Source organism: Cyclopterus lumpus, chromosome 4, assembly GCF_009769545.1.
Source record: "Cyclopterus lumpus isolate fCycLum1 chromosome 4, fCycLum1.pri, whole genome shotgun sequence".
NCBI lineage: Eukaryota > Metazoa > Chordata > Actinopteri > Perciformes > Cyclopteridae > Cyclopterus > Cyclopterus lumpus.
Window position 1 is genome coordinate 27091372 of NC_046969.1, and position 12500 is coordinate 27103871.

A 12500-nucleotide genomic window follows, 5' to 3' on the forward strand; every position below is an offset into this window, starting at 1 on the left:
ACCATCAACCATTAACCGGCATCGGCTCCAGCGCCCCCGACCCTGAATAGGACAAGCGGTTTGGATAATGGAATGGACTTTAAAGTCTGTGAGGTTTTAGTTCGGTCAAATCAAGTGTTTGAGTCTCTCAGACAGTTTGAGTCCTTTATAAACCCTTTCCTTATGTCACCATTAGATGCAGACTTTGCTCAATTACCCACCTTATTAACTCTGCTTCCTCCCCAGAGTCGTTGTGACTTCACGTCTCATAGGGTCCATTGGACCTGGAGGTGTCTGATGCTGGTGAGCCGGCCTCCCATTGGCCCTGCTGATGCCCCGCCCCCCTCCTCTCTACCTCCTTCTGTTTCATGGATTGGAGTTCCATTCATACATTGTCATATTCATGTAATGTGTTTATGTAACTCTGTAACTCTGTTCATCTGGTCACATGACATCTATTCATCTGTCCATCCGGGGAGAGGGATCCTCCTCTGTTGCTCTCCTGAAGGTTTCTTCACTTTTTTCCCTGTGAAAGGTTATTTTTGGGGAGTTTTTCCTGATCCGATGTGAGGTCAAAGGTCAGGGATGTCGTATGTGTACAGGTTGTAAAGCCCTCTGAGGGGAGGTTGTAATTTGTGATATTGGGCTATACAAAATAAACTGAATTGAATTGAATGTGACAGTTGTGATGTTCTATGTCAATTGGGAAAGGAGAAATAAAGTCTCTGAAATCAAAGTAGTCTTTGTCCGTTTATTGCTTGCAAGGGAAAAGTATGCGACCGCTACTCAGGGCAGTCTGTGGCATAAGCTTCAACATTTCAAAAGGCCTCATGCTCATTTATACACACCTGAAAGTTACACCCCTTTTTAAAGAAACGCCCCTTTTTAAAGAAACACACTATCCTCTGACCTTTAGATTGCCCTTCGGTTTCCAGGACAACCACTCACTTCCGGTCAGCGTCTGCGTTAACAAACATTTCCACCGGAAGTACAAAAGGGGAATCGTTTAGAGTGTTTATGTCATTGAAGAAAAAAGGTAAAGACAACATACTCTCATTTGATTATTACTTTCCGTGTTTGAACATTACTGTATTTATTTGATTCTAACTTTATTTGTTTCATTCTAACTTTATTTCCCCTAATAACGTAAAATAAGGGGCGTGTTATGGTCGCTCGCTGCGTCATCCGGTGCGGCAGGTGGCGGTACGCGCGCTAAGTCCACCGACCTCCACCCGGAACCAACAACAGAAGAAGAAGCAGCGGCAGACCGAGAGGGCCGACGTCCTGCCCGGATGGTAGTTAGCTGCTCGGCTATGATCCACGGAGGCAGCGGAGGTTCACACGGCCGAGCCTCGACCCGACAGACAGACCCACAGCATGGAGAGCCAAGAAAGAGCCCCGGGTCCTCGCCCCCGGGACACCGGAACCAGAACCCCGTGTGTCGGATTATTGAGGGTGTTATTTATTGCTTTTATTCACTCGACGCGGGCCAATAAACAAGGTTTGTAACTTGCTCACGTCTTTAGCCCGCAGCGCTAACTTCCGGGGACGCGCTCCTCCCGTCAGTGTGCGGGCCGAGGTGTCACCGCGAACTCGGCCCGGTACCGTATAAACACCCCGGTCCCGACAATGGGAGCTGTTGATCTCTACCGTGCGCGGAGTGTCAGCTGCTCGGGTTGATGGAGGACTACCTTCCGTTAGTGCTTGGCCTTTAACGGAACCGAGAACGGTAGCTCCGTTTGTAGCTTGTTGACGTCCGGTCCTTATAAGGGTTAGGGTCCAACTCTTTATAATGTGGGTTAGGGGGGTTAGGGTCCAACTCTTTATAATGTGGGTTAGGGGGGTTAGGGTCCAACTCTTTATAATGTGGGTTAGGGGGGTTAGGGTCCAACTCTTTATAATGTGGGTTAGGGGGGTTAGGGTCCAACTCTTTATAATGTGGGTTAGGGGGGTTAGGGTCCTTCGTGAGGGGGGTTAGGGTCCAACTCTTTATAATGTGGGTTAGGGGGGTTAGGGTCCTTCATTAGGGGGGGTTAGGGTTCTTCATTAGGGGGGTTAGGGTCCAACTCTTTATAATGTGGGTTAGGGGGGTTAGGGTCCTTCATGAGGGGGGTTAGGGTCCAACTCTTTATAATAAGGGTTAGGGGGGTTAGGGTCCTTCATTTGGGAGGTTAGGGGGGTTAGGGTCCTTCATGAGGGGGGTTAGGGTCCTTCATTAGGGGGGGTTAGGGTCCAACTCTTTATAATGTGGGTTAGGGGGGTTAGGGTCCTTCACGAGGGGGGTTAGGGTCCTTCATGAGGGGGGTTAGGGTTCTTCATTAGGGGGGGTTAGGGTCCTTCATTAGGGGGGGTTAGGGTTCTTCATTAGGGGGGTTAAGGTCCAACTCTTTATAATAAGGGTTAGGGGGGTTAGGGTCCTTCATGAGGGGGGTTAGGGTCCTTCATTAGGGGGGGTTAGGGTTCTTCATTAGGGGGGTTAGGGTCCTTCATTAGGGGGGTTAGGGTCCTTCATTAGGGGGGGTTAGGGTTCTTCATTAGGGGGGTTAGGGTCCTTCATTAGGGGGGGTTAGGGTTCTTCATTAGGGGGGTTAGGGTCCAACTCTTTATAATAAGGGTTAGGGGGGTTAGGGTCCTTCATTTGGGAGGTTAGGGGGGTTAGGGTCCTTCATGAGGGGGGTTAGGGTCCTTCATTAGGGGGGGTTAGGGTCCAACTCTTTATAATGTGGGTTAGGGGGGTTAGGGTCCTTCACTAGGGGGGTTAGGGTCCTTCATGAGGGGGGTTAGGGTTCTTCATTAGGGGGGGTTAGGGTCCTTCATTAGGGGGGGTTAGGGTTCTTCATTAGGGGGGTTAAGGTCCAACTCTTTATAATAAGGGTTAGGGGGGTTAGGGTCCTTCATTAGGGGGGGTTAGGGTCCTTCATTAGGGGGGGTTAGGGTTCTTCATTAGGGGGGTTAGGGTCCTTCATTAGGGGGGGTTAGGGTTCTTCATTAGGGGGGTTAGGGTCCAACTCTTTATAATAAGGGTTAGGGGGGTTAGGGTCCTTCATTTGGGAGGTTAGGGGGGTTAGGGTCCTTCATGAGGGGGGTTAGGGTTCTTCATTAGGGGGGGTTAAGGTTCTTCATTAGGGGGGGTTAGGGTCCTTCATTGGGGGGGTTAAGGTCCTTCATTAAGGGGGTTAGGGTCCTTCATTAGGGGGGTTAGGGTCCAACTCTTCTTCACAAGGTTGAGTGGGTCCAACTCCAAACACAGGGAGCAGCATTGTTCTGTGATCTTTAAGTTATTAATAAACGGTCAGACGTGACTTCCTCCCGTCAGACCCGATAGAGGAAGCTTGAATCCGTCGTGCGGTACGCGAGCCCGATGCCGTGTTGGTGTTGTGACCCCGACTGGACACGAGATGAGCTGCAGGGCTTTGCCAGCGCGTCAGGTGTAACGTGTCCATGAACTCTGTTCTGTGAGTCGTAACAGGATGTAAAGGGACCGGATGAAGATGTAAACATGTGTCCATACAAACGGGGGCATTGAACGCATCACGGAGGGTCTAGCCCTTTAGTCCTCCTGGCCGGTGGAGTCCGTGGTCCACGTTAACCTCAGATTTAAACTGCCGTGGCGCGATGCAAACGAGTCGCAGCTTCACCGTCCAGAATGCAAACAACGTGCGCCATGAATAACACGCATAAGCATTTATTAGGGGGGGGTACCCGGGATGGGGTCTATCACCGTGGGGGGGGTGGTACCCGGGATGCGGTCTATCACCGTGGGGGGGTGGTACCCGGGATGGGGTCTATAACCGGGGGGCAGCTTTCAGTCTGAACTAGAAGCTCCTGGTTTGAGTTTCAGTGTTTGTTGTTTGAGGAGATTTAAATTCTGATGTTTTGTTGGTCGTCATATCAACGTGATCAGTTTCACTTCCTGTTGACGAACATTCAGGACTCAAAAATAAGCAACATTTGTGACTGTAAGCGTTAAATCAATTCATGTTGCTGTGTTCTTTGGCTCATATCTCAGAGATGCTTTGGTGCAGAAGGATTTGAAAAGATATTTAGAATCTGTGTTAAATCCTCTTGCTCTTTGCTATCTGGCTTTTTCTGATAGCACCGAGCTACGGGTTGCTAGCTACGGGTTGCTAGCTCCGAAAACGTGCTGAGTGACAAAATGATGATTATGATATTTTCATAATTCTTTCAGTTTGAGTTGTGTGGCTTACTGAGTCTTGTAGCCCAAGTCCTCTTGTTTAATTTGATGTATAACATCAATATATTTGCTCATGTTTATTGTGATGTTTTACACAGTCTAACTATAATGTGTAAATCGGCCCCCAATTGGGCGCCGTGGGGCTTAAAAGGTTTTAAGGACACTTTAGTTAAGGACACTTTAGTTAAGGACACTTTAAGGACGATCTTTATGCTTTGAGTCATTTCACTTCGCTGCATTGATCTTGATGAATCGTCTTTGGGCTCATAAAACATAAAACAGACGTAAACTTCATGAACACGTCGGCCTCTCGGATGAAAAACAGCCTCCTCTCTTTGTTAATGTGCAGCGTCCCTTAAGGGGTCTCCTTCTCTGCTGGTCCCCTTGTCTGCTGGTCCCCTTGTCTCCTTCTCTGCTGGTCCCCTTCTCTGCTGGTCTCCTTGTCTGCTGGTCCCCTTGTCTCCTTCTCTGCTGGTCTCCTTCTCTACTGGTCTCCTTCTCTACTGGTCCCCTTCTCTGCTGGTCCCCTTCTCTGCTGGTCCCCTTGTCTGCTGATCCCATTGTCTCCTTCTCTGCTGGTCCCCTTGTCTGCTGGTCCCCTTGTCTGCTGGTCCCCTTGATAATACTGATGATGATGATGATGATGATACTGATGATGATGATGATGATGGTGATGATGGTGATGATGATGATGATGGTGATGATGATGATGATGATGATGCTGGTGGTGATGGTGATGGTGATGGTGATGATGATGCTGGTGATGATGATGATGATGATGATGGTGATGATGATGGTGGTGATGGTGATGATGGTGATGATGGTGATGATGATGGTGATGGTGATGGTGATGATGATGGTGGTGATGGTGATGATGATGATGATGGTGATGATGATGATGGTGATGATGATGGTGATGATGGTGATGATGATGGTGATGATGGTGATGATGATGATGGTGATGATGTTGATGATGATGATGGTGATGATGATGATGGTGATGATGATGATGATGGTGATGATGATGATGGTGGTGATGGTGATGATGATGATGGTGATACTGGTGATGGTGATACTGGTGATGATGATGATGATGGTGATGATGATGATGGTGATGATGATGGTGATGGTGATGGTGATACTGGTGATGATGATGATACTGGTGATGATGGTGATGGTGATGGTGATACTGGTGATGATGATGATGATGGTGATGATGATGATGGTGATGATGATGGTGATGATGATGATGATACTGGTGATGATGATGATGGTGATACTGGTGATGATGATGATACTGGTGATGATGATGATGGTGATACTGGTGATGATGATGATGGTGATACTGGTGATGATGATGATGATACTGGTGATGATGATGATGATGGTGATACTGGTGATGATGATGGTGATACTGGTGATGATGATGATGATACTGGTGATGATGATGATGATGATGGTGATGGTGATGATGGTGATGATGATACTGGTGATGATGGTGATGGTGATGATGATACTGGTGATGATGATGATGGTGATGATGATACTGGTGATGATGGTGATGATGATACTGGTGATGATGATGATGGTGATGATACTCATACGGTCTTCCTGTTTTGTTACAGCATTCATCCAGTCAGACACAATACTAGAAGTTTTACATTTTGGTGAGGGGAGCCTTTTACAGGTAAATTATGTTTTATATCTTTGTTTAAATTGTTACTACATATATATATATATATATATATATATATATATATATATATATATATATATATATATATATAATTAGTTGAAATAAGGCCTTTTATTGACTAATGAGCCAGCTCTTAATGATGTCATGTATATTTACATCACTTCTCTTTCTTCTGTTTGCAGGCAGAGTCGGACATTGATTTTAGTTTATATCATCATCAAAGGTGAGTTTAAGCTCCTCCCTCTTTAGCAGCCATAACCCCGACACCTGCATGTTTGTGACGTATAAACATAGTGAGGACACTCAGTGACGTATAAACATAGTGAGGACACTCAGTGACATATAAACATAGTGAGGACACTCAGTGTGACATATAAACATAGTGAGGACACTCAGTGACATATAAACATAGTGAGGACACTCAGTGACATATAAACATAGTGAGGACACTCAGTGTGACATATAAACATAGTGAGGACACTCAGTGACATATAAACATAGTGAGGACACTCAGTGACATATAAACATAGTGAGGACACTCAGTGTGACATATAAACATAGTGAGGACACTCAGTGACATATAAACATAGTGAGGACACTCAGTGACGTATAAACATAGTGAGGACACTCAGTGACATATAAACATAGTGAGGACACTCAGTGTGACATATAAACATAGTGAGGACACTCAGTGACATATAAACATAGTGAGGACACTCAGTGACATATAAACATAGTGAGGACACTCAGTGTGACATATAAAAATAGTGAGGACACTCAGTGACATATAAACATAGTGAGGACACTCAGTGACATATAAACATAGTGAGGACACTCAGTGTGACATATAAACATAGTGAGGACACTCAGTGACATATAAACATAGTGAGGACACTCAGTGACATATAAACATAGTGAGGACACTCAGTGTGACATATAAACATAGTGAGGACACTCAGTGACATATAAACATAGTGAGGACACTCAGTGACATATAAACATAGTGAGGACACTCAGTGACATATAAACATAGTGAGGACACTCAGTGTGACATATAAACATAGTGAGGACACTCAGTGACATATAAACATAGTGAGGACACTCAGTGACATATAAACATAGTGAGGACACTCAGTGTGACATATAAACATAGTGAGGACACTCAGTGTGACGTATAAACATAGTGAGGACACTCAGTGACATATAAACATAGTGAGGACACTCAGTGTGACATATAAACATAGTGAGGACACTCAGTGACATATAAACATAGTGAGGACACTCAGTGACATATAAACATAGTGAGGACACTCAGTGTGACATATAAACATAGTGAGGACACTCAGTGACATATAAACATAGTGAGGACACTCAGTGACGTATAAACATAGTGAGGACACTCAGTGACATATAAACATAGTGAGGACACTCAGTGTGACATATAAACATAGTGAGGACACTCAGTGACATATAAACATAGTGAGGACACTCAGTGACATATAAACATAGTGAGGACACTCAGTGACATATAAACATAGTGAGGACACTCAGTGACATATAAACATAGTGAGGACACTCAGTGACATATAAACATAGTGAGGACACTCAGTGTGACATATAAACATAGTGAGGACACTCAGTGACATATAAACATAGTGAGGACACTCAGTGACATATAAACATAGTGAGGACACTCAGTGACATATAAACATAGTGAGGACACTCAGTGACATATAAACATAGTGAGGACACTCAGTGTGACATATAAACATAGTGAGGACACTCAGTGACATATAAACATAGTGAGGACACTCAGTGACATATAAACATAGTGAGGACACTCAGTGACATATAAACATAGTGAGGACACTCAGTGACATATAAACATAGTGAGGACACTCAGTGACATATAAACATAGTGAGGACACTCAGTGACATATAAACATAGTGAGGACACTCAGTGACATATAAACATAGTGAGGACACTCAGTGTGACATATAAACATAGTGAGGACACTCAGTGTGACATATAAACATAGTGAGGACACTCAGTGACATATAAACATAGTGAGGACACTCAGTGACATATAAACATAGTGAGGACACTCAGTGTGACATATAAACATAGTGAGGACACTCAGTGACATATAAACATAGTGAGGACACTCAGTGACATATAAACATAGTGAGGACACTCAGTGACATATAAACATAGTGAGGACACTCAGTGACATATAAACATAGTGAGGACACTCAGTGTGACATATAAACATAGTGAGGACACTCAGTGTGACATATAAACATAGTGAGGACACTCAGTGACATATAAACATAGTGAGGACACTCAGTGTGACATATAAACATAGTGAGGACACTCAGTGTGACATATAAACATAGTGAGGACACTCAGTGACATATAAACATAGTGAGGACACTCAGTGTGACATATAAACATAGTGAGGACACTCAGTGTGACATATAAACATAGTGAGGACACTCAGTGTGACATATAAACATAGTGAGGACACTCAGTGTGACATATAAACATAGTGAGGACACTCAGTGTGACATATAAACATAGTGAGGACACTCAGTGACATATAAACATAGTGAGGACACTCAGTGACATATAAACATAGTGAGGACACTCAGTGACATATAAACATAGTGAGGACACTCAGTGACATATAAACATAGTGAGGACACTCAGTGACATATAAACATAGTGAGGACACTCAGTGACATATAAACATAGTGAGGACACTCAGTGACATATAAACATAGTGAGGACACTCAGTGACATATAAACATAGTGAGGACACTCAGTGTGACATATAAACATAGTGAGGACACTCAGTGACATATAAACATAGTGAGGACACTCAGTGACATATAAACATAGTGAGGACACTCAGTGTGACATATAAACATAGTGAGGACACTCAGTGACATATAAACATAGTGAGGACACTCAGTGACATATAAACATAGTGAGGACACTCAGTGACATATAAACATAGTGAGGACACTCAGTGACATATAAACATAGTGAGGACACTCAGTGACATATAAACATAGTGAGGACACTCAGTGTGACATATAAACATAGTGAGGACACTCAGTGACATATAAAAAAGTGAGGACACTCAGTGACATATAAACATAGTGAGGACACTCAGTGACATATAAACATAGTGAGGACACTCAGTGTGACATATAAACATAGTGAGGACACTCAGTGTGACATATAAACATAGTGAGGACACTCAGTGACATATAAACATAGTGAGGACACTCAGTGACATATAAACATAGTGAGGACACTCAGTGACATATAAACATAGTGAGGACACTCAGTGACATATAAACATAGTGAGGACACTCAGTGTGACATATAAACATAGTGAGGACACTCAGTGACATATAAACATAGTGAGGACACTCAGTGACATATAAACATAGTGAGGACACTCAGTGACATATAAACATAGTGAGGACACTCAGTGTGACATATAAACATAGTGAGGACACTCAGTCTTATTTCCAGACTGTGGTCTATAACATGCTTTATTCTGCGTGTCTGTGGTCATGTGACCAGGTAGCGAGTTCAGCAGAGTCAGATAAATATATTAAACATTACAAGACGTGAACTGAAAGAACAAGCTTTGAGAGACGCTTCGTTTTAGAATATCAAGATGAAGAGAAGTGTCTCATGAACAGTACCAGCTCAGGTGTCCAGCAGCTTGGAGGTGAGGAGCATCGAAGCTCTTCGAACGCGTTCAGACGCTCTGCTCTCAGGTATCGGACCTGGAGAGGTGTGTGTGTGTGTGTGTGTGTGTGTGTGTGTGTGTGTGTGTGTGTGTGTGTGTGTGTGTGTGTGTGTGTGTGTGTGTGTGTGTGTGTGTGTGTGTGTGTGTGTGTGTGTGTGTGTGTGTGTGTGTGTGTGTGTGTGTGTGTGTGTGTGTGTGTGTGTGTGTGTGTGTGTGTGTGTGTGTGTGTGTGTGTGTGTGTGTGTGTGTGTGTGTGTGTGTACGTACAAATGTACCTCCAGTAAAGGTGTGTACTTGGCTCCTCTCCAGCAGTGTTTAATAGCCACGCCCTCTTCAGAGGAAGAGGAGCAACATGGCGGCTCTCGTTACTCTATTGTGTAGAAACACCTCCAACAGGTTATGTGAGTTCTGATTCGGTGTTCAGGATCTGCTGCTGAGGGAGAGAGCAGCGCCGGGCGAGGACAGACGAATACATATATGTATATATAGACGCATATACATGTGTTGTTGAGCCTAAATGGATTTCCCAGGAGTCCGTGAGCGGCCCCGGGGCCACGTTGTTTGAGATGTCCACAGACATGGACCCATGCGTGTCTCTGTTGTTGTTGTTGTTGTTGTCGTCTCATGCTCCCGTCTCTCGCAGCGAGGCGCCTCACCGAGGGAACTGCCGCCCGATACGCTTCGAGCCGCCGATGTTGGACTTCCACGAACAGTGAGTGGAGTTCTGATTCCTCCTCGTTTCTGCTCGCCGCCGCTGTTTGTTCATTTCAAGCTGTTTTTGTGTGTAGAGACGTTAATGTTCTGCTATCAGAACCCTTTAGAACCCTTTAGAGGTTCTCCAGGGTGACCCGCCTGCCAACTTGATGCATCACAGAGGAATCTTTAGACTTCACCTACCGCAAACTTATTGGATCGCATTCCTCCGACTGTGGGTGCTGTGGGAGGAGCCACGGGGGGCACTGTGGGAGGAGCCACAGGGGGGGGTTACTCTGAATGTTTTCTCTTTTCAGATCATTTCAGTGACTTCCTGTTCAGAGGCCTTCGCTCTCGCTCTCTCTCTCGCTCACTCACTCACTCACTCTATCTGTCTGTCTGTTGTCTCTCTCTCTGTCTCTCTCGCTCGCTCGCTCTCTCTCTCTCTGTCTGTCTGTTGTCTCTGTCTCTCTCTCTCTCTCTCTCTCTCTCTCTCTCTCTCTCTCTATCTGTCTGTCTGTTGTCTCTCTCTCTGTCTCTCTCGCTCGCTCGCTCTCTCTCTCTCTCTGTCTGTCTGTTGTCTCTCTCACTTGCTCTCTCTCTCTCTGTCTGTCTGTTGTCTGTCTTTCTCTCTCTCTCTGTCTGTCTGTTGTCTCTCTCACTTGCTCTCTCTCTCTCTCTCTGTCTGTTGTCTGTCTTTCTCTCTCTCTCTGTCTGTCTGTTGTCTCTCTCACTTGCTCTCTCTCTCTCTGTCTGTCTGTTGTCTGTCTCTCTCTCTCTGTCTGTCTGTTGTCTCTCTCACTTGCTCTCTCTCTCTCTGTCTGTCTGTTGTCTGTCTTTCTCTCTCTCTCTGTCTGTCTGTTGTCTCTCTCACTTGCTCTCTCTCTCTCTGTCTGTCTGTTGTCTGTCTTTCTCTCTCTCTCTGTCTGTCTGTTGTCTCTCTCACTTGCTCTCTCTCTCTCTGTCTGTCTGTTGTCTGTCTTTCTCTCTCTCTCTGTCTGTCTGTTGTCTCTCTCACTTGCTCTCTCTCTCTCTGTCTGTCTGTTGTCTGTCTCTCTCTCTCTGTCTGTCTGTTGTCTCTCTCACTTGCTCTCTCTCTCTCTGTCTGTCTGTTGTCTCTCTCACTTGCTCTCTCTCTCTCTGTCTGTCTGTTGTCTGTCTTTCTCTCTCTCTCTGTCTGTCTGTTGTCTCTCTCACTTTCTCTCTCTCTCTCTCTCTGTCTGTTGTCTGTCTTTCTCTCTCTCTCTGTCTGTCTGTTGTCTCTCTCACTTGCTCTCTCTCTCTCTGTCTGTCTGTTGTCTGTCTCTCTCTCTCTGTCTGTCTGTTGTCTCTCTCACTTGCTCTCTCTCTCTCTGTCTGTCTGTTGTCTGTCTTTCTCTCTCTCTCTGTCTGTCTGTTGTCTCTCTCACTTGCTCTCTCTCTCTCTGTCTGTCTGTTGTCTGTCTTTCTCTCTCTCTCTGTCTGTCTGTTGTCTCTCTCACTTGCTCTCTCTCTCTCTGTCTGTCTGTTGTCTGTCTCTCTCTCTCTCTCTGTCTGTCTGTCTGTCTCTCTCTGTCTGTCTGTCTGTCTCTCTCTCTCTGTCTGTCTGTCTCTCTCTCTCCGTCTCTCCCTCTCTCTGTCTGTCTCTCTAAAAACTGTTTATTTAAATACAAGAATACAAGAAAAACTTTGATTTTGTTCTTAATAAATTGTCTTTTTGTTCTCAAAATGATCAAAAATAACTGATTCAATAAGGAACCGATAGCATCCCACCGGTCCATTCCTCTGGGCTTTTGGGCTTCAGAGGATTAATGACTTATTGATCCATCACGCATCATTTATGGGCTTTTATTCTGATATATATATATATATATATATATATATATATATATATATATAAATAAACAAATCAACGGAGCGTCTTGAGGCTCATACGTGTTGTGTTTCTCATGCATGAGGATGCTCCTCAGACCTCTGGAGTCTGCTGCTCTCCACTTGGAGAGGCATGTGTTCATGAGCTCATGTGTTCATTCATTGTTCATGTGTTCATTCATTGTTCATTCATTGTTCATGTGTTCATTGTGTGTTCATTGTTCATGTGTTCAGTGTTCATTGTTCATGTGTTCATTGTGTGTTCATGTGTTCAGTTTTCATGCTCGTGGTACTTCATGCTCATGGTACTTGAGTG

General features: G+C 44.7%; 1 protein-coding gene across 3 annotated transcripts in view; it reads left to right on the top strand.

Annotated features, from left to right (window-relative positions):
* The first annotated feature begins 1192 nt into the window (after positions 1-1192).
* tmem131 (transmembrane protein 131) overlaps positions 1193-12500 on the top strand; it is a 50881-nt gene continuing 39573 nt past the window's right edge. For 2 of the 3 annotated variants that reach the window (XM_034530773.1, XM_034530774.1), the window contains exons 1-4: positions 1198-1480; positions 5800-5861; positions 6053-6093; positions 10284-10352. In XM_034530773.1, the coding sequence (XP_034386664.1) occupies positions 1357-1480; positions 5800-5861; positions 6053-6093; positions 10284-10352 (296 nt within the window). In that variant the 5' untranslated portion in view covers positions 1198-1356. Of the gene's footprint in view, positions 1481-5799; positions 5862-6052; positions 6094-10283; positions 10353-12500 lie in introns of all 3 variants that reach the window. The other variant, XM_034530772.1, reaches the window with a different exon arrangement.